This window comes from Gymnogyps californianus, chromosome 2 (assembly GCF_018139145.2).
Source record: "Gymnogyps californianus isolate 813 chromosome 2, ASM1813914v2, whole genome shotgun sequence".
NCBI lineage: Eukaryota > Metazoa > Chordata > Aves > Accipitriformes > Cathartidae > Gymnogyps > Gymnogyps californianus.
This window is the reverse complement of record NC_059472.1, coordinates 66,786,804-66,810,528: the sequence shown is the minus strand read 5'-3', so window position 1 is coordinate 66,810,528 and position 23,725 is coordinate 66,786,804. Positions and strand designations below refer to the sequence as shown.

The following is a 23,725-nucleotide window of genomic DNA, read 5'->3' as shown; positions in this document are numbered from 1 at the left end:
ACAAAACCTATAAATATTTATGATGTAACAGTATAATCAATACTGTTTTCTCATTTTCAGTATATTCACAGCTTAGTAACACCAAATTCTCTCGTGTGCCTTACCAATTTGTATTCTCAGTCAATCAGTGCAGGAGACGAGCCACATCTACCGCTTAGGGGTTCAACTGCACAGTTCCTCTACAGAAACTGAGCTGCTTTCCGTCCCTCCTCTGAAGATGCTCCCCTCACCTTGTTTTCAGCAATCTGTTCTTGCTTTTTTTCCCTTCCCTTCAAAGGCTCTCTGTCTCCTGACCCAACCTTGCCACGGCTGCTTTGATCTTACACGCAGTCACAGCCCTGTTCCAAGTGGCAACGGCAGATTATCTGTCCTTCTTCCCACTTCGGTGGCTAATGGCACTAGCAACAAGGAGTTGTTTGGGGTTTTTTTCTTGAATCAGATACAAGTATTCAATCAGATATTGGCATTTCATGCTCACAAGTCAATTAACTGGCCGAGCAATTAACTCTGAATCTTCCAGTACAAACCTGTCACAAATGAACACTGAGTAACACTTGTAAAATATTAATTATCCGTGTTTGGTAATGGACCAAAACACATTGATCATCATCCCCTCCAGCATTCAAAAAGGCTTCTACTGGATGCCCTGGTAAAGGGAATGAGGAAGGAGGGAGAAAGAGGTGATTTTGTTCTGTTGCTCCATCTGCAACAAGTTGTAAACTAAAACAAAAGACAACACAACCAGATACAAATTGTTTAAATATGTTGTAAGCCAATGCATTATATAATTCAAACAAAACAGCAGCCGTATATAGAAAATGAATACATAAGAGCACAACAGAATGCCAAAGGGAGATGATATGCTCAGTTACAGGCTCAATAATTTTAAACTTTCAATAAGCTTAGTAAATTACCTCTGTGAAATTTGCTAGGTGAGACAAACTTATTTAATTTTAATTTAGTGGAGCTTCAGAATTCAGGCATGTACTGTTACACAGCTCATTAAAATACGTAACAAATGTGGGGAGCAACTGCATCTTACGAATAAATGTCTGTAGTGCCTACAAGTTGCAAAGCGCTGTATGAATTCAGAACAGGAGCATTATTAAGAGAAGAAAAAAATGATCCAGTTTTGTTAAATAACACGTCACTTTTACTTAGAGCTTTTCAACAGGGTAAGAGAGGAAGAGAAAGTGAAGGGGGGCACAATTACAGTGACTTGCTAACATAACTTGAGCTAAGGATGGGTTATGTGAATACTGCTGCAGGAAAAACAATTGGGGAACTGTTTCATACTTGAGCAGAAAAGAATACTAAGCTATTCTCTTGGAATCTGGTAATTACTGCCAGAAGCCTTTGCTGATACATGAAATGACCCATTCACAGGCATTCCACCTTTGCACCCAGCTGTGATTTCATGTTTGTAGAGAACTTCTGGTAGTTTTTAGCAACAAGAACAGAACTGTGAGGCTCTGACACTGAGAAGATGTAGGCAGTTATCTTTAGAGCGTGTGCACATTTTTTTAATTCAGCTCTCCCGTAACAGATCGTTCTGATCTTAGTGAGAAAAAAGAAGAATGGGACAGAGTTTGACGCTCTATGAATCTGATGTGGTGCCTTAACAAAATACCCAGTGCTTAGTCAACAAAGCTACTGCACATAAAAGAAACGTGGAATATACGTGTAGAATGACAAAACTGGCAAATGGTATTCAGATTCATTGTTACAGAAGCTATTATCTTAAAAACTACTGTTGGTCAAAGTATGCATATAGCAATAATATATAAAAAGTATAGCTTGACTCCAGCAGGAGAGCAACAGTGACAGCAACCAACTTATTTCCAGCTTCTGTCGACTCACTGTGGACCCTAGAGAATGGCACAGGCCTCAGTGTCCCCCACGAGAGAGCGAGCCAGACACAGGATCTGTAAGCCTCAATGAGCAGGATAAGCAATTAACCTTTGGCAAGCCACACACCTTAAAGAACACTTTTGAGGACTACATTTATAAAGTTTGTGGACCGTGGGAATTGAAACATTTTCCCAAGAAAGGCAAGTTTAATATACTTAAGTAGGCCAGTACCATTGTGTTGTAGCTCACAATAGCTCTCAATAAACTTTCAATAAGTAAATCATGACTGTAAAATTTGCAGAGTGAGACAAATGTACTTAATCTTAATTTAGAGAAATGCCAGAATGCAAGCGTGTACTTCTACATGTTTCTAATGTAGGATTATACATTAACGATGTATAATTCTATTGCTGTCTACAAGTACATGCTATTCACCAGTGCAAGCCTAGACCCAAAAGACAAACACAGGACTGAGTGGGATCCACAGCCACACAGTAGGTACCTGCTTAAGAACTGTAATTCGGTGTACAGTGGATGGGAAATTAGGTATTTCAGAGGGAGTGTCAGAATAACTGACATATTAGTAGTCAGCACATGCAGCTGCCTAGTGTGAGCTAGCTGGAAACGCTAACCATGACTTCTTGGCAGGCCGGTGCCACCATCTGACTTGGGATCCACATCCTAAAATACCCACACCACCTCTTTTTTTGAGATATATATGCACTCTGCTTCAAAGGAAGAGGCAGAACTCTCTTTTTAAAAATAAACATTATTGCTGTGGTAATAGCATGGAAATCGGGAGGAGGAAATGCGGTCCAATTTCACAGCTCTCATCATCCATGTGAGTTTCAAAACACTCAGACAATAAAGCTCAGGTTGAGCTTGAAGCGTAAGCAGAAAAGACAGCAGAACTGGTGGGTCTGGGAGAGAATGCAGGAGGGAAGCACGGCTCTTCATAACAGTGTAGTGCCCTCACCTCAGCGTCACTGCCCAACGAACTGTTCTGTGTTCTGCATCAAAACACTCACTGAAATAAATGCATTATGATATTGCTGCAAACTTTATGAACTCCATCAAAGCTCTAGCAACAGTAAACGGTCCGCAGACGTACGAAGTGACAGTGGAGGAACTGCCAAACTAATCTCTCCTGCAGTCTTGCAGAATTTATGATCCTCATTAGTGTTCTATAAAATATGAGTTTTGCAAACAGAACAAATATATTTATTTTTCTTTATTAATTCTTTAAATAACAAATGTCATTTAAACAATCTTTAATCCCCACAATTTCCAAAGTGCTGTAAGTAAGTGCATGCACTTATCAGTGAGATAACACACCATCGCTGTTTCAGCAGGTGAATAGTTTAGAAAGATCTATCCAAAATCTTTAGATAGTCAAAACTGTAAATGGAATGCAAAGATTTCTACACAGGTAAGCCAGTTCAATACAAGGCTTTAGATCCCAGTTCTTGTGAGGAAATTTACACAAGCACTCACTACGCATCTTTACGCTTTGACTGAAAGCTATGGCATGCACCTACTTCTCTGTAAGGATTTTAATTTAGTGTTAAGTGACAACAACATAGCCTTCAGAAGCAACAGTATCACTTACTTTAGCTTTTGGTATCTAAAAGGATCTGAACACATAAGACAAGAATTCGGGATCTACATTAGAAAAGAAGGCCAAGGAGGACATTGCCAGCACTGAGCTGCTTACATAGCGCTTGGAAGCAGCAGCGAGAGCTGATGGCAGAAGTGGTGGATCACTGGGAGAACAAGTGCCTGCTTTGCTTTGCAGTTCAGTGTCAGTATGAGGAATATGGCATGGAATCACAGAACCATAGAATGGTTTGGGTTGGAAGGGACCTTTAAAGACCATCTAGTCCAACCCCCCTGCACTGGGCAGGGACATCTTCAACCAGATCAGGTTGCTCAAAGCCCCGTCCAACCTGACCTTGAACACTTCCAACAATGGAGCACCCACAACCTCTCTGGGCAACCTGTCCCAGTGTCTCACCACCCTCATCATAAAAAACTTCCTCCTTACGTCCGATCTGACTCTACCCTCTGTCAGTTTAAAACTGTTCCCCTTTGTCCTGTCACTACAGGCCTTGGTAAAAAGCCTTTCTCCATCTTTCTTATAAGCCTGCTTTAAGTATTCAAAGACTGCAATCAGGTCTCCCTGGAGCCTTCTCTTCTCCAGGCTGAACAACCCCACCTCTCTCAGCCTTTCCTCACAGGAGAAGTGTTCCAGTCCTCTGACCATTTTCATGGCCCTACTCTGGACCTGCTCCAACAGGTCCATGTCTTTCTGGTACTGGAGACCCCAGAGCTGGATGCACAAATAGCAAAGAGAGAGCAAAGACGATAGAAGTACAGAAATAGGTGATACTGTACAAAAAAGTCAGAATTTTCACCAAAAAAAGAGGCTCAAAAATGAATTAAAAATACTATGTTCCAAAATTTTAACTTTTCACTGGAATTGGAATGTACTCACAAAAGCCAGTGTAACTTTTATATTCCAACAACAGTGAAGAGAGAACCTGGAATATTACTGGACTGTAAATCCAACCTCATGCTTGGAAATATTTAGACTGATCAGTAAAAGAGCTGGAGCAAACGGAAGTATTTGCTGAGCGAACACAAATGTTTAAAGGGCCACATTTCAGTTTAGGAACATATGGACTGCCGGCTCAGACCATGGGGTGTCTGGTCTGGTGTCCCTTCCCTAGTAATGGGCAGCGTCAGCTCTTTCTGAGAAAGACAAGACTTCTTTGGACTTCATAAGTTAACTGTAAAAAGCAATGGGAGAAATACCGGTTCTCAGAACTCCACAGACAAGCAGCTAGTAATACTTGTCTCTCTGCTCCCTCGTGTTTCGTACAATAGGGAACACAGGTAACACTCCACCTTGCAAAATAAGAAACGGGATTTTTTAAGCCTGGAAGCACCACCGCAAGAAGGCAGCACAACCTCACGCCTCTTTTTTAGCTTTTCAGAGCTACGTGGTACTTGGTGAAAAGATCTTTTCTTGTCAAAACAGCAGGCTTGTACAATAAGTATTCAGAACTGTTCTCTCTTAACTTTTGGTCCTGGCCTTGCTTGATGTGGCCCAGAGGACATTACTGGAGTGGCTGAACAGCCCAGGCTAGCTGCCTCCTGCAGCTGGATGCGGTGACAAAAAGAGAGCAGATCCCGATGCTCCGGCTGCTGCGTGCTCCCCTCTGCGCCACGCGGATGCAGAGCAGGTTGGACGCAGATGCTACTCTGCACTGGGAAGACAGTTAGCGCTTTGCTCCTGGCACAGCAGGGGGAAGAAACAGCCCCTCTGAATTTCTCTGCGAGGGAACCAAAGCTTCCAGCACGACCCAGAGGAAGGGAGGTCTACCAGTGACTCGGCATTTATTCTGCAGGCAGTTGGGCATTGAGACCTGATTCTGCTGTTGCAGGAAACTTGCAGGTTTCCCAGGGACTGGTATAAAGGCCATTACCACCCTCTGTATGCTCCCAGGCATCCACCAGCTGCTCCCTTTGGTACAGTTTGGTTGGGGGAACAATTTTTGCATCACTACTGAACTATGCCATAGGGTGTGAGAGTTGAGCTCTCAAAGGAACTTCCTTGTTATTTTTTCTTTAATTGAATACTAAGAAATATTAAAACATATATGAAACTCTTAAACTAGTGAGAGACCTGGAAAGTTCAGTTATTAGTAAAAATCAGCAATGTATAGTTTTCTGCATCCACATAAAAACTGAAGATTTCAATAAAAATAGGAAATAAGAATTATGTACATATCATATGTTTCACCTACAGCTGCCATACTCTTCCTGTCAATTTTAATATGAAATTAAATATTAAGGAGCATGTACATCAAGAACGACTGTATTTCTGAGGTTGAAACTCATGCATTCATGAAAGTAGGACAATGCTGTGGAAAGCAAACACCGGGACATCTCACTCTTTCCTGTCAGCCTCTTCTGTACAGCCGTTGTTCCCGCTCAATCAAGTTATTCAAGTTAGCTTCAAGTTTTGGCAATGAACTTCCAAAGCTTCCAAACCTCTTGTGGTTTGGCTATCCAGCTAAAAGTCAGGTCAGAATACAATTTCAAGCGTGTCAGTAAATGGTGGTGAAGGATCTGGTTACAAAAACCTTTTCAGGAAAAACCCTGTATCCCTACATGTGTAAGTCTGCTAATGAACACGACAGCAATGAACTCCAGGCTTAGGCAAATCTTGATCCGCACTCTCTAAAGAAGTATCAGTGCTTGAAATAGAAGTTTAATAACTTCTCCAATTATTAAAAGTCATCACTTACCTTGCACTTTTTATGATCTTACTAACATGATTCTAGGCGACTGGAACCCACTTCCACTTGTTTGGTGAAAGATTATTAAATTCCTGATTTAGCACTGGTAATGTTGTAAGCAAAAGGACCAAATAAAGCACATTGCCAACAAGCCTAATTTAATTTACATCTACTTGTATCTCACTCTTCTCTAGCTACTGAAACAGTAGTCTTACCTTCTCCATGTCCTCTGTATGACTGTAGCAGCATAGTTCTTCTTCCGAAACAGCTCTTTTCTTTTTCTTTCTTTTTCTATTATCTGCATTCGAATCTCTAAAGGGATTAGTTCAATATTTGTACTTTGCCATGTGACAGAACATAATTGATCATCTGCGTTCCTGGAGCCAATTACGCCTGTTTTTTCCAAGTTCAAACTGTCATCAGGAGCAGAACACGCTGCTAGGTTTCTTGGCACAGTTCTGGTAGGTTCTGCCTCACCAGACAATAAAGGGGAGGCCTTTTTTGCTAATTCATTATTTCCCACTTTGTTGGTTTGTTCTACAGCACGCACACTGTCATTTCCGGTGTTTACAAATACCGTTTTGGCACTTCCGGGTCTACTAGAGCCAGCTGGTGAACATCGCTCATCATTTACCTCTTTATTTCTGGATTTCTGCTGATGCCTTTTGCCTTTGGAAGCAGCTTCACACTGCTTTGAGTTTCTCACAATTCCACCAGTACAACTGACGTTGCAGAAGAACACAGCCGTTCCTTCACAGTGGTCCCTGTTGCCAGATGAAGACTGGCTTTGATCTCTTAATTTTTCACCAACACTAGCAGTCCTACAAGCAGAAGAAGAACGCCTTCTGTTCCTCTGAGCACAAGCACCCGTTGCCTCGACAGTGTGCTCCTTGTGCTTTTCTCCACCCAGTTCTGTAGCAGCTGCAACCTGATGTTTCACGTCAACTTTTGTTCCCTCTTTTGCTTTGCCACAATGGAAATGGACACAACTTGACTTGCTTTTGATGCGTTTCCTCAATGAATCTTTAGACAGAGAAATGGAAACCAACATTCAGTCTCTGATCCAGCAAAACATAGTTTATGTCTCTAATTTTTTTGCTGTTACCTTTGAGGCACACTAGGATTTACTTAAATGAAAAAAATGTATAAGCAGGAAGAATCAGAAGAGGACATGATTGTCTGTAACAGTACAGTCCCAAACGTCTTCACTTGCTTACTGTTCTACAAGTATTTTTCTTTCTCACATTTGAGTTAGATGCCTAAAAAAAGTTCACAGGGAGAAACTATTTCTTCACCTACCTGAATATACTGCTGTTCTCCAAAGAAACCAGCTCATCACGTGGCGCAGGAATGCGGCCCCATGAACACACCTGCTCATTCCAGTGACGACGCCGTAACAGACCGTCACAGTTTCAAGCTTATTCGCTAAACTTCTGCTCTAGCCACCCTGTATCCTGGGACATGGTGACAGACAGGGTAACCCACTGACCCAGGAAACCCAGAGCACTTGGCTTCTCAGTACTTTCCTTGACATCCTAAATGAAACTATGAAGTCCTTCCCATTTCTCCCTTGCAGCTGCGTGATAACTGCTTCTAAACACTCTTGGGAGGATGACTCGGAAGCCAGACTGGAGTGCAAAACTGAAAATTTCCCATCTACCATCCACCTTCCATTTTGTTTGGAAACTATCAGGAGAATGAGAAAATAGACCAGACAGGATGAAATGTAACAAACAGAGAGGGTGTTAAAGGGTAGGTAAGAGGGGAAAAGAAAAGAAAAACATCTTTGATATACTGGAATCACAGAAAATCTTCTGGATCATCCAAAACCTGGTGAAAACACGCTATATTTATCCTCACTGCGATGCCTTTACAGGATACTCTTTTGACTGGATAACAGAATATGGCACATTAACAGATCATACAGAAGAAACTAATGATTATCATCACTGATGTCTCCAACAGAGAAGATTTATCATAGTGACAGGTCGGTATGGGCTGAGAGGCTACACTAACTTATACATGACTGTCATATGGGTAGGTAGCCCTGTATGTTCTGGGACAGGGAAAAAAATTTTCTATTATTTTAATCTATTTTAATCTGTTATTAATTTAATTAATGATTTCTTATCTGTTTGGATCTATTATTTTAATCTCCCAGAATGGAGAAGGAAATTCCCTCTCTCTTGCATTACACCAGGGGAACAGACAATTTAAAAAATGTGCCTGCTACAATTTAAAAAACGTGCCTTCTGATGCCAAGATTTCTATGGGCATAATCCCACTCCCAACAAAGCCAAGTAAAAAATTGCCAGTGCCATCAATAAAAACGGTATAGGGCTGATAGTCAGTTCAAACGTATGAAATATCCAGCGCTGTCACAACACTATTTTGATCTCTCAGCAAGGAAAAAGAACACAGCTTTTTAAAAAAGGCTTTGTCATACTGAACTCCCCAAAACCTGCTACCTGGTTTGCATGTACAGCACGTAGAACGCTTTTTTCACTTCAACCGTACGACATTTAAGTAGTATGTGCAAAACTTCCCAATCTGAACAACTGGGTAACTGGATAATGGAAAAAACATAATGTAAGTATTCTAGCTCATCTTTAGAGGTTGAAATAAACTTTGTTAGATAGGAAGACCAAGCACTAACAAGTACAGAGCACAAAAAAGAACTTATCTGTTTGTATTACAGTTAAGGCAAATGAGATAACATACATAGGAAAGAGGATTTCTCCATGGAGAACAGATCAGAAAAGACCCACCAACTAAATCACAGTTTTCACAACCCACAGGATCTAAATTTATATTTAATGCCCATAAAACGTCCAATGAAGTCCATTAAAGTTTTGGTCACAAGAGGATTGATTAAAATACCTAATAAGAACTGATTAAAGAAAGATCTTCATGATTTGATCCTTGCTGCATCAACTTTTCTGGCATCATGTCGATAACAAAAAGAGAATGCATACCTAAAAATGGCATAGCATTTTATTTCAAACACAGTTTTTTTGGACTGGGCAAGAGGGGACTTTCTTTACAGTCTCTGAAGGTAAACTGGTCTCGCTGTAGAAGAAGTAGACATGTTACATACTTTCAGAAGAACCTTGAGTAAAGAGTTGTGTTCTCTTCATGTTCAGCACTCATAGTGAAGAAAGATAACAAACAATAGCAAAGAATTTTTTATTTAAAATTAAAATTCTATCTTTTGCAGAAATTATATTCTGCTTTTAAAGATCTATTGAAAAGCAAAAACTCTCCAGGCAATAGTCTATATGATTTTAAAATTTTACTTGTAGAACCAACAACATGGAAAAATTATTCTGGCATAGCTACATCAGGAAATCTCCAACTTCAGGGAAGCCTTCAATTAAAAGTCCAAGCTACATGCTGCTGGCATTTTTTGCTGGTTTGAATTCCCTAGGTTACTGTGAAGGGTAGTGTAGGCAACTGAACATAAGTGTGGTTTTTCAAATACAAGTATCAATATTAGAATCCTCTGCAGAAAATTTGGCAAATTCAGTCCTGATCTCTGTAGTCAGTTTGACTCTATAGCCCGTGTTTCCCATGGACTACCTACTACCTACTTCCTTAGGTCATTCTCAGTGCAAAACCATTATATTTGTTCCAGGAAACAGTGGGAGTCTGACTGATGCAATGCAGTTTCCATTGTCATAACCAATGGAAGATTTTGGCTAAGAATGGATACTGGAGTCAGTAAAAGAAAAGGCTGTTTGTTCCTCTTTTATAGTTTCTTTGTCCTTCTCCTCTTCTCCCCCCTTCACTGTTGTAATCCTCCCCACATCTTTCTTTCTCCTTTCCCTTTTTTCCATACTTATCAGTTTCTCCTCATTATGTTCATTACAACTATCCATTTTTCATTTGGCAACCACTGTTTCTGATTATTCTTATGTGTTTTACTTTGCTATCTGAATATTTTAATTAATGTAAAGTTAATACACATGCAGGTAAAGCTTGCTAGAAGTTTTAACACGTCTGTTTATCATTACTTAGCTATCATAGTATATGTTAGGCTAAGATATACATGTCTGCTTTTACTATGACAATATAGTCAAGTATTCTGTTTACCAAGACATTTCCATGTAAAAGCTAAAGAAATCTAGGTAAAATGATTCAGCAGGAACAGCTCTTTGACTTTCTTTTCTTTTGGATTATTATAATAGTATGATTAGCAGAACTTTGAGAGGAATTAGCAGTAATTTTACATCTGAGGAGTTCTTGCAACTTGCCTTAAATAAACTACTTGACCAATTTTTGCTTCTAATGATAACAAAGATGCTTTAACATGACCAGTTTTGAAAGATTTGAGCCATGGGTTCCTATAACTGGCTGAAGTCAGAACTGATTGAAATGTTATTAAAATGTGTATCTCATAAAACTAATATAGGAGTGGTCAAGAAAGGATGATAAACTGATGATGCATTTACAGATAGAATAAAACAGTGCAGCAGGGCAAGAAAAGTAACAGAAAGAGCTTTGATACACTGTTTCATAGTACAATTTCTAAAAACAGTCTCACTTCTGAAAAAATATCCTAGAGTGTTCTCAACAAGAGGACTTCAGAGACAAATCTCAGGAGAACCCTGTCATGGAGACTGAAGCTGACTGAACAGCTCCCTCTGTATCCTAGAGATGTCACTTAGAACAATTTTATCCTCATTTTAACCTCATTTAAAAACAAGAGTTACCATTTCTCCATTAACATTCTTTAAGTATCCCACAGATATGCCAAATATCTTTAATCTCATTTTCTCCAAACAGTGCAAGGAATAGAACAACTACCAGCAACCTGTTCTCACATATTTTAGGTATTTTTACAGACACTGTATATACTGGTATTTTTGACTTAAGTTGACAGAACACACGCAGTAAAAGAATCTGTGTCTAACTCTATCCTACATGAATTGCTTAAATAATGAAAGAATAAGAAATGATAGAAAGATAAAACAGGTTCTATATATGAAGCACCTCCAGACATGGACAAAAAGGATAATCAGGATAATTAAAAAAGATTACAAACCTTGCCTGATTTTATGACCTTCACTCTGAGGCTCTGCTGACAGGCAACTCTCCTTTGGTGTCCCTTTGTTGTAACAAGCTTTAGGTGAACCTCTACTGTTTCTCCCTGGTTGAATTTGTGAAGCATTGAGGGACAGAGGTCTCTTATTCTGTATATCAATTGGTTTATTAGGTAACTGCGAGATGCTGGTAGCCTTCTCCCGATTTGCAGGATTCTGTTGTACTTGAAATCTATTTTGTTCCACGTTCTGCATCCCTTTCTGTAGCTTGGCTTCTTTTCTCTTACTTTCCTCTTCACGTTTCCTGTAATTATAGTCAATACCGTAAGAATTCCAAAGACAAAATCTTGGGAGCATGTATCTAACTTGAACACATTCCTCTCTAGAAATCTAACACTGCCACAATAAAACCTTGACTATAACATCTTTTTTTGTGAGAAAGGGACACCTATTGCATTGAAGTGTCTTAGCTTGATCCAAAATAACAACTGACTCGCAGCTGCAGCCTAATGAAGGTTAAGTCCTTATCAGCCAGTTGCCCATTCAGTTTGTGGCGGTTTTAACTGATTTTAAAACAGTGCTTTATTAAAAACAATGAAATTCATTTTTTTTATAAATATACAAAAATTAAAAGCAAGATTTTTAAGAGGTGTCAGAAGACAAGAAATATGATACTAATAACTATGTTTTTAATTAGTAATGAACAATGCTTTAATATAAGTAGTAATGCAATGCACTGTATTTGAAAATCAGAACACTTTAATAAAAGATGTCATCTCTTTGGAAATTATTTTTCATACTTACCTGCATCATAATTAATACAGACAATTATACACCAAACTAGCTACTGGTACTAACTTGCTGCTATATATTTATCACTGGTAGATAATTAATTTATTTTACATAAACAGATTATACATTATACAAATGATAAATACTGAAAATATGAGATGTGAATTGAAAACTTGTGTGCACACAGTATGCCATTACAATTATGACATTTAGTTTTCAAAAATGAAAGAAGTCATGCATCTCTTAAATAGTGTAGATATAAAAGAGAATTTTGGACAAGGTTAGGAAAGGCGCATCTGTTGAATAAAGTTTTGCAGCCTATTTTGAAATACAGTGAGATATCATTGCACTTTAGCTTTTAAATTATTTTTCCTACAAAGCAGAATAAACCCAATAGCGCATAGCAAACATTACATACCTACCTACCATTGAATTTGTTTTTATAAATTAACCACTGGTTGTAAGACGAAGTGACACTTTTCCTGTTGGAATGGACAGGTGGTAAATGTCATATCATGTAGCTGCCTGGTATTTTAACTTGCTTCCAATGCTACAACATAGTTTGCAGACTGTTGACACATTAGCTCACAGCACAGCATATGACAGGTTAGTTATGCAGCATGCCATCCTCAGTTCCTGTGAGTCGTATCAATGCCAGTATATGTCATTTCAGTGTGAGCTGCCAGGGAGAAGCCTTAACTTTATCTGTCAGTACTATCTTATCAAGTACGCTCTGCAGAAGCAGCTGATTGAACTTTGTACCTGAAAAGCTGCTAATTGATCTAAAAAATACACTCCTGGCAGCCTGAGCTTCAGTATTCCCTCTGGCACAGAAAAAAGTGGCTAGTTTCAAATAATATCGGCATTCCACAACCAGACTATGTGGTCATGTCTGTCTCGTGTACAGTATGGATCTCACTGCCATTACTCTGCCATTTGAGCTGATAAATCAGATCTTACTATTCACAGAATAGTCATTTTCTTTTCTTCACAAGAATCAAGCAGCCTATTACCAGTATCCTCCATTCAGGGTATTAAAAAAAGAAAGTGTGAGACGTGTTGTGTGATACACAGTCAAGCCACAGTGGCCTGCACTCTTTGGATGAGCAGATTAACTCAAAACATTAATTTCAGCAACATACCAATTGTAAAGTTATTGAAATGACACAGGACCAGAAACTGAGAAGAAGCAAAAGGGGATTTTTTTAAAAAGGTCTTGTTTGTGTGCTAATTTTTCAGATTAAACTGAAGAAATAATAAATGGAAGGGATTTCAAAGCTCCCTATTCATAGACCATCATCCTGATTGCCACAGTAGAGCTTAGCTGATTACCAGACTCCTGAATACTTATGAACCTCCCCTTGTGTTTTGCTTTATTTAGTCAGAAATTCAGTTTGTATTACAATGAAGGATACCTTTGAAATTAAAATTTCCAAGTTTTACTGTTGGCTAAGTTGAGAGACTAGGTTTCATGAACAAGTAAAGTAGACAAGTTCCTAACTTAAGGGCTCTCAGTCATTCTCAGGAGGTTCTGATGACTCAACAGGATCCAAATTTGGGCTCTAAAGTTAGACAACTACAGCTTGATAGTGATAACAGAGCTTGCAGGCCAACATTTTGCACTATAATTGCAAGAGAATTTTGTCCTGAATGGTCATAAATTTGTATTTTGTTACAAAAGTGAGAGAATGGAAACTGAGCCTTTAGCAGATGGAAAGGAACAGTTTCAGCCTTACGCATCTGTGAGGACACAGAGATGCTTTGAATTTTTGATCCTGCTAAAATGAATCCAACCTTTTCTATTCTGTTAAGAACACTCCACTTTTTGTATCTACTCTGTGGAGGATGTTTTAAATTTAGAACATGTCCATGTGCCCGGAGAGCATTTTTAAAGTTATCCTTGCAAAAAAAAGTTACTTAAAAAATCATAACTGAAAATAGATCTCCAGGTATGATCCTACTACTGCTGAAGCTTTATCTGGACCAAAAGGAGTTATATTTCATGTTGTATAAACAGCCGCCTCCTGCTATACAATCTAGCATGATGCTTGTTTTTAAAAGCATGACACTGTGGAATCACGACATGTTCAGCTTCTGATCTACTACAACCTTTTAACAGATAGTCCTTAATAAGAATGCTAAAAAGCCAGTTAATTTCTGTCCAGTATTCCTATGTTGATGGGTCTTCCCAAATGTGTAGAGCAGTCCATTTGTCCTTACCTACCTACCGATTCTTTCCTCAATCATTTCTCATATGTATTTTAACACCATTCTGATTTCTGATTTCGTCTTCAATGCACTTACACTCTTCTGCATCTTGGTGTTATTTGCAAATTTAACATTTTACTTTTTAAATGAAAATACTGCATAGTATCAAATTCAGGATGGATTTATGTGAAATTCTCATCAACATACACTTCCAGTTTAAAGTTGAACCATTAAGAACTACTCTTTGCATATGTTCTTCCAAGCAGTTTTAACGCATCTAATAGCAGTTTAATTCATGCTACATTGCCCTACTTTGCTAATGAGAATGGCACATGAGAAAGTATGAAAACTTCAGGCAAGTCTGAATGACAGCTACTGTTTCTCCATGGCCACAAAACTTGTTATTCTGCCACAAAAGAAAATTAAGTTGGTTTGATATAATTTGTTCTTAGCAAATTCAGACCAGCCATCACTTCTTGCTTTGTTATGTTCCAGATACATAGAAGTTTGATTACTCATTCCAGGATAAGAAAGGTATGGAGTTACTGTAATGAGTCCAGTGAAAGGCCATGGAGAATCTTAAGGGACTGGAGCATCTTTCATATGAGAAGAGGCTGAGAGAGCTGGGACTATTCAGCCCGGACAAGAGAAGGCTCAGGGGGGGAATCTCATCTATGTCTATAAATACTTGATGGGAGGGAATGAAGAAGATGGAGCCAGACTGTTCTCAGTAGCATGCATTGACAGGACAGCAGGCAATAAGCATAAATTAAAACTCATGAAATTCTATCTGAACACAAGAAAACACTTTTTTTACTGTGAGGGTGGTCAAACACTGAACAGGTTGCCTAGAGAGGTTGTGGAGTCTCCATTTGCAGAGATATTCAAAACCTGACTGGACATGGTCCTGGGCAAGCTGCTCTACCTGACCCTGTTTAAGCAGGGCCAGGGATGGACTAGATGATCTCAAGAGGTCCTTTCCAACCTCAGCAATTCTGTGGTTCTTGGGACTGAAGTTTATAGGTCTACAGACTCCTCTTCTTCCCCTTTGAGAATGCGGACACTGTGCTCATTTTGTGAATTCTCCAGTCCCACCGGTCCTCCTAAAGTTTTTAAGGGTAACCATTTTAAGATTATATCACTCAGTTTTCTAAACACCTCAGGATGAATTTTATCAGGCTAAGCTGATCTGAAAGCATCTCACTTATCTGATTAGTCTCTAAACTGTTGTTTCAGTATTTTAGCCTGCATTGCTGCCCTTCTGTCCTGGTTTCGGCTGGGACAGAGCTAACTCTCTTCTTAGTAGTAGCTGGTACAGTGCTGGGTTTTGGATTTAGTGTGAGAATACTGTTGATAACACACTGATGTTTTAGTTGTTGCTAAGTAGCGCTTATCTTAAGCCAAGGACTTTTCAGTCTCCCATGCTCTGCCAGCAAGCAGGTGTGCAAGAAGCTGGGAGGGAGCAGAGCCGGGGCAGCTGACCTGAACTAGCCAAAGGGGTATTCCATACCATGGAACGTCATGCCCAGTATATAAACAGGGGGGAGTTGGCCGGGAGGCGCGGATCGCGGCTCTGGCATCGGTCAGCGGGTGGATGTCTTTTTTTTGTTGTTGTTGTATTCTTTTTCATTACAATTATTATTATTCTTAGTGTATTTTTATTTTTACTTTAGTTATTAAATTGTTCTTATATCAACCCACGAGTTTTACTTTTTTTTCTTTCCTCCTCCCCACCCCACTGGGAGGGGGGAGTGAGCAAGCGGCTGTGTGGTGCTTAGTTGCTGGCCAGGGTTAAACCATGACACCTTTGTTACTAGTGTGAATTCCATTTGCTAATGGACATCATTTGACATTTAAGGAAGACTGAAGCAAAAAAAGATGTAGAACACTTCAGCCTTCTTAGCATCACTTGTGGACCAACTCTTTCTTTGCTCGTCCTTTTACAATGTGTATGTTTATAATGATTTATTGTGATACCTCACATCCCTTGCTAGTTCTTATTTTGCACCTCAGCTTGTTTCATTTTATCACTGTATGTTATTATTACCCTCAATTTTAGTAATTGCACCAAATTTTCACTATGTGCTTTCGCTTTTCAGGTTGCTGAAGAGCTCATTATTTTCTCTCTTGCTGCACTTCCTATCTTTTCTCAGCATGCAGGCCTTACTACCAGTTTTAAGACTTAGTAAAAACAGAAGTATGGATTCAGGAACTTATTCGGAGAAATTCAAAAAGAAGGTGAACAAGTGATGAATGAGTTCTGCAGCCCTTTCAAAACCCAATATACTGGACATCAGTTTTCTTTGAATATGCTTTAAACCCTTAAATATTATTTTCCTAAAGACCTGGTTTTGTAAAAAGTAAAACAAAAGCCTCTTTGTAAAAAAGTTTTAAAAGTCCATCATTTTACCTATATGTAGTCTGACTGTTTTATAAATGCCTCCTTCCCAGCTTGCCTCTGTGCTACTCTCCTAAAGCACTGCTTCCCTCCTGCCAAGTTCTCCATCCCACCTATTAATAACCAGTTACTTTCACTCCCACTGAAGAAGAGCACCTATTATATTGACACATTTATGGCTGTTAAAATGTTTAATGCTCATACACCTCATCAATATTGCCCTCTTCCAAAAGATCATAGGATCATAAGGTAACACATATTGGAAGGGATCTCAGGAAGTCATCAAGGCCAACGTTCTGCTCAAAAAAGGGTCAACTATGAGGTCAGACTGGGTTGCTCAGGGTTTTATCCAGTTGGGTCTTGAAAACCTTTAAGGATGGAGACCATACAACCTCTTTGGGCAACCCGTTCCACTGCTCGATTATCCCAAGGGTGAAAAAAATTTCTCCTTATTTCCAGTCAAAATCTCTCTTGTTTCAACTTATGTGTGTTGTAAGTTTCCCAGGGACCAAAGTGAGGCCAACCAGTCTGCAGTTCCCCAGATTCTTCTTTTGGCCCTTTTTGAAGTCGGTTGCAACATTTGCTTTCCTACAATCATTGGGGACCTTCCCTGGCCTCTGTGACCTTTCAAAGATGTTGGAAAATGACCATTTAAAGACATCAGTTAGTTCTCTCAGCACCCTTGGATGCAACCATCTGGTCTCATGGACTTGTCTGGGCTGAGTTCTCTCAAGCGATCCCTGACTTAATCCTCATTCACAGCTGGCAGTTCTCCTCCTCCTTGAACCAGTTCTCTAAGCACAGAGGCCCGGGAGACCTTGGTGAAGACTGAGGAAAAGAAGGCATTGAGTACTTCTGCCACACCTGTGTCTGTTGTCACTAAATCACTTGCACCGTTCAGCAACAGGCCCATGTTTTCCTTGCTCAGCCTTTTACTATTAATGTAGAGGCAGAAGCTCACCTTGTTACCTGTGACATCCCTTGAAAGCCTCAACTCCATTTGAGTTTTGGCTTTTCTGACACCATCCCTACATGCCCAAGCAATGTTTTTACACTCTTCCTTTGCAGCGTGTCCCTGCTTCCACCTCCTGCAGAGTGCTTTTTTGCACTTGAGCTCTGTCATGGCTTCCGTGCTTACCCAAATTGGTCTACTGATATGTCTCTTTGCTCAATGACATAATAGTGTGCATGTTGCTTTGGCCTGCATCAATCTTCATTTTATAAATTACCATTTCTTTGATATAGGTTTGTTCAACATGGGAGAATATGTTTGTATAGAAATATTTCACAGACATTGAATACAGTGAATGTAACTTTACCAGAAAATAATACAGGTATGAGATGTTGGTTGACTTTTTGTTAAGGGAAAAAAAGAAAAAGAAAAAGAAAAAGAACAGACTAATTAAAAGCATGCAGACTTAGGAATGATTTATAATAGTGAGATTCTCTAAAAGAACATATTACAAAGCAAGTTTTAAATACATACACTGAAATAGCTGGGGGAGGGGGTGTTCAATCTAGGAGTTCACCATCATTCTGGATTCCCACATAATGTCTAGTTTATCTGGAGACCAGATTTTTAAACATCAGTAGGGATATTAGTTTTTTGTATGTAGCAACACCCTGGCCAATTTTAGCTGTGGAATGCACAGATGGGTACCCAGAATGATGACAACATAATGTCCCCTCCAGTTTATTACAGATCATAAAATTGCAATTAAATAAAATTTGTTATGTGACAACTTGATTTGCTTGTACACTCCAATTGTATTTTAATTCTGTTTTTATGGTATTTGGTACACAGACTTTGTTTCTATTGTTTTCAAACAAATCAACAACAGCTTAGTAAGTTTCAGAAAGTACACCAGAAACTCACAAAGGAAAAGAATTATAAAAACACCCCCAAATTTCCATAAGGCAATCCTTTTTCATTTAATCTTCTAGATGGGGTATCACAGATTCTTCTAAAAATGACTGTCATCACAAAGAATATAATTACCTCATTTGATAAAGTCAGTTGTGACCACACAGCAAGAAGCAGAGTTCTCCAAATTAAAAAGAGATACATAAGATATTAGCTATATTTTCAAAGGCAGCTTCTCCATGCATGGGTTTGACTTCTACTGACTTCAGCAGAAAAGGCAAATAGTAGGAGGGCTGCAAGTTACAACTTTAGGATCTAAAGATGTGAGGAAGAGATTAGTTATCTGATATTTCTAGCTTTGGTTCTTACTGGGCATTAACAATTATTAACCAGTATAGTAGTAGCATTCCATTACCTTAGAGTGATAAATGTTTTCCAAGCTTTTTTATCATCATACAGAATATCAGGTAAAGATTCATGGATGCTAACATGCTAGTTTCTCAGCTTTTGGTATTTTGCCTTGTTCTTGTATATTATATAAAGCTTGTTATTTAATTTGGGATTATCTGGAAAGGAATTTCCATCTATAGGTATATGGAAAAAAATCCATTATATGCTTCCTACAGTTTCATGAATTTTACTAAGAGGAACAATAAATGATGATGAGTAACAGATAAAATCATACACTGATATATACAAACTTATGACAAATGTCTATTTGCTGGAGTAGATTTCAAGTCTCAGACTTACTTGGCAGCAGCATCTTTTCTCAGCTGTTCATGTTTCATTAAAAGATTCTTCCTCTCTTGAAAAGCCTTTCTAACTTTGTATCCTTTGTAGACGGCCTGAATTTTGAAAGCAGCAATGTCCTGTATGGCAGCTATAGACAGAGCCCCATGTTCTAACATGAACTGAATCACTTCATGGTGTTCACCAAGCAAGGCATAATCAAGTGGAGTATATCTAAAAAAAAAAAAAACCAAAACAAACCCACAACAATTATAATTGAACTAGAATTCTAACCATAATGTGCATTTACTTCATCGTCATTTCATAATAAGGCAACTTCTAGTATGAAGACAGATTAAACACTGTTTTCAGTAGGCTGTTTTACTAATTCTTTTAATATTATTTTTCTGTCTTACTCATTCTACACACCGTGACTATGTTTAAGGCTTATTTTAGTCTCCTAATTGGGGGGACGGGACGGGACGGGGACACACAGACTATATGAAGTGTTGGATCAAAATCCTCCAAAGCCCTAGCCATAGAATTAACTGCTTTAGGCAAGCAATCTTAAAAAGGTGTTATTGAGGTTCTCATATAGAAATATAATCTAAATAAAAAGCAAGTTAAAACATTTTTTCTGTTATTTCCATATGAATTTAAGTTCTAGAGATTCACTGTCAAATCTGGCTTAGCTTCTATAACAATGACTGAGGACAGTATGACTGACCAAGCAGCAGGATTACACCTGCATCAAGGGATAATATTTTTTTTTAAAGCACTAGGAAGATTTAAGTCTGTTTTCAAATGGACACAGGTGCTAAAAATATTAAATGGCTTTGGTTTTTAATGGTGTCAAAGATGCCTAAGCCCTTTTAAACATAATTCCCAAATTTCCCATTGTCAACACAGGAGCAAAATTTACATACTTTCCTCACCAACACTGAAACTTTAGGCAAAGACATTTAGTGACTGAAAATTATCAGTCACAAACCATAATCAAGACCATATAATACAGGACTATCACATAGCAAGTGTCAATGCATGCAATTGTGAAAATTAGGGCTCTTCTTGATGGTAACTTGCTAGGACGCAATGCTGGTAAGCAAAGAAAAACAGACAGAAAGCACAATTGGACTTGCCACGCAGCAATGATTTGATGGAACGATTAACAGTATCTGAACTCAAGTGTCTGCAGGAATAAAGACAATGACATAACATGAAAATTTGTATGTCAAGGTGTGTTGCTGATAGCATTTAAAGAGATACAGATTTTTGATAACCCAGGAATGGGAACTTCAGAAGGGACCCCATTTCAGAAAAACACATTTTTAAAATATACCTAGTTTTGAATATTTTAATTAACAGGTACAAAAGATACTAAAGTAAACTTCATGCTACTAGCATGTATGTACCAAGACAACGTCTTATATTATGGATCCCAGTCATGAAGACCTATATTTTTAAACGTGGATTCTCTAACTCCATTAGAGCTACCTTTGAAAGTAAAAAATCACTCAAATCAAATCTGAATAGGGGTTTGTACGACTGGACACTACCCATTCAAGGCTGCTCACATACACTCCTCACAACCAGCCATTACTCTGTTGTGTCAGTTCAAAGCTTGTTATAAATTGTCTTTTCCACTGGTTATTTCTGAAGCAGATAGCTTTTAAATCAAGCTGACTTCACAGGAAAACACGCAAAGAAGACATCAGACATCAGCTGTTATACGTAATTTAGCATGAAGTTGGTCAAGCAGCAGCTAGCCTGGCATCACGTGATGCACCCAGGACATCAAGTTGGATTAAAAAATAAATTTGCAAAGAACAACAAACCTACCACCCTCCAGACCAGCACTTGATCACATATCTGCAAGCAAGTGGGCAGCTTAAAATCCTAGATGCAATCTCAGCTCCATCTTCTCACAAACCTATTTAGTTTTAACCACTATGTTTGAATTTTGAACTGGTATCTCATATTGCACTCTAAGAAAGCGAAGAAGGGAAGCTTCTTTCTATAGGTATATTGGAAAAAAAATTACTATTTGGTGAAATTGTTACTGATTAAAAAACAATTTCATCCAATTACGGATGAACCATATCCATGAGGTTATTTTTACTCTCTCTTACAACACTCGACTTGATTTTTCCACTTTCCAAACTTCTGATCTCTTAACAATAAAACAAGGTTTTGTAGATGTTTATTAAGAGGCAATTGTACAATTTTTATATACAATATATATTTTTAGGAGAATTATATTTAAAGACTGATTCATCTAGAAATATTGGGGATCTGTTTTGTTCTGCACACAGACTAGTGCTTAAGGGCTGACATTTGGAATACTGCTAGTTATATTTTGAGTAATTTAGGTTTATACATAACAACATATATTAATGCCAGAAGGGAAACAAAAATAGATACTAACTGAATGACTATAGTAAAACCACAGTTAAGGTCTTTTCCTGACATTTGAGCATCATTAGTACCTTTCTACAAAATAAGGAATATAGCAGCCTCCTTTCTGGCAGAATAGTGGGTTTTAATCTTACTTATTAAGAGTAATTTAATTACAACTGTTTATTTAATTTTCTATCAAAAATTACTAAAGAGAGCATTGGCAGTACTTAATTAGGAACTACTTATATTTTCATTTGTGTTTCTCAATAAAAAATAAGAACAGATAAGGAAGACAGATCTGAGTTGTTTAGAGAACAAAAGAGAAATGATGGGGGAAGAAAGCAATTAAAAACTGGGATAAGTACGGAAGTCTCAAATTTAGCACTAAAATATGGGGTTTCAAAGTCCTTAAGTTATTTAAAATGTTGAAATATTCAAATTTATATGGCATACTGATCATAATTTTATTTATAATTATGAGGAGGTCATCTACTCTAAAAAAGGCATTATAAATTTCTGCTAATAGTAATTATCTTCACGGTCAGGTGACTAATTCGAACTCCACAACCCAAATCACTTTTAAAAAACTATTAATTATATGTCAATGAAAGACAAAGAAAAGAGATGCAAATGTACTGTCTCTTTATGATTATAGGAGGATTTTTTTTTAAAACTAGGCCTCTAGAATACATTTAACCACCAGGTAATTTGTCATCACTATTTTAAAACATAACATTACATTTCTCCCATTTTCTTTCTTCCTACCAAATAGAAAAGAAAAATTCCAGTCTACTCCAACAGCACCAGAAATGCCTTTTCATCCTTTGTCTGTACATATCCAGTCAACTTCATATAAATGAAAAAGATCTTTAATATTTCAAACAAGACTAGAATGAGTGAATACTTGCAGAAATCTCTGTAAGTTCAAGGTTCAAAAGTATAAACAGTGGAAGTTGCAATGTCTTACTTAAAGAAGAGATTTTTCACATTAGAAAAGCTGCTTACACTGAAGCCCAAGATTACAGCACTCCTTTTAGATACAAGAACACAATTCTCTGGCAATATCTGAACATTTAACATTTAAATCAGTAGGTAACACTTTTGCTAAATTACAAAATAATGCATTCAGACAAGCAATACCTCTCCTCGCTGTTCTCCATATGATTAGGGAAAGCATCAAAACCAAGCAGCAACTTTATAGCATCAAGGTAGCCATTGTTACAGAGCCAGTGCAAAGCAGTTCTTCCCTGTAAACAATAGAACAGAACAAAAATAAATATTATCTCCAAACTCTATCATGCCACAATAAAAGTCGTAAATCATACTGTAATTCAATGCTTTTCTGGACATGAAGGACAAGCTAATTCTTCTAAATAAACTTCCTTGTTAAAATAAAAGAATACAGCACTTAAAAATGAAGTAACTTTTTTTTTTTTTTTAAACAAGATTACACCACTAGTGCTTTGGCACCTAAAGCTGCTGAAAAACAGCATTAGGAGACTAGCTCTAGAGTTGCTTTCTTTGCAGCTACGCTGCTGAGGTCTGAAGCAGCCCTCATAAACCTTTGTAGTTCAGACTGTTTTCTAGGCTGCTCCAAAACATTGTGACAAGACTGAAAGAATTACTACAGAATCAGATGAAGTTTGAGGAAAGCTTATCAGCCCAGGAAAACAAAGAAAGACTCCAGCTGTGCTTTCAAAACGAGCTTGATTTCAGAAGTCTAGTTTCTCGCACACGAAGCAGAAGTCTAACTCTCAAGCTGCGCTCTACACAGCCAGCTCATACATGGCCACTCTTGGAACCGGGATCACAGAACCACAATATGAATACCTCAAGCTCGGTTAATATCAACAAAACATAGACGTTTCACTTCACTTCCAGGCCATGCCTCCTGTCTGCATCTTGCTTTTCTGAACTCCAAGTGTAGGAAATATCTAGAAGGCTGGGTACCACAGAAAAACATGAAGACGTTCTGAGTTCAGTGCTAGCAAGCTGCCCCCTGAACCCCAAGGGCTGAAGAGCATGCTGCAGTGTCTCTGTGTGAAATAGGTGGAGCTGATGTGTTCAGCTGTACTCAAGCTGATGCCATACAGAGCTGGTAGCAGGTTGGAAAATCTCCCCAGCATGCTCTGTAGAACTC

The 23,725-nt window shown here is 38.3% G+C and overlaps 1 protein-coding gene across 1 annotated transcript in view; it reads right to left on the bottom strand.

Moving 5' to 3' along the window:
- The window catches only part of INVS (inversin), a 96,310-nt gene that overhangs the window by 5,431 nt on the left and 67,154 nt on the right, over positions 1-23,725 (bottom strand). The window contains exons 10-13 of the mRNA XM_050891188.1: positions 22,726-22,832; positions 19,210-19,422; positions 11,200-11,501; positions 6,371-7,178 (exon numbers count right to left, since the gene is read on the bottom strand). Of these exons, the coding sequence (XP_050747145.1) occupies positions 6,371-7,178; positions 11,200-11,501; positions 19,210-19,422; positions 22,726-22,832 (1,430 nt within the window). The remainder of the gene's footprint in view (positions 1-6,370; positions 7,179-11,199; positions 11,502-19,209; positions 19,423-22,725; positions 22,833-23,725) is intronic.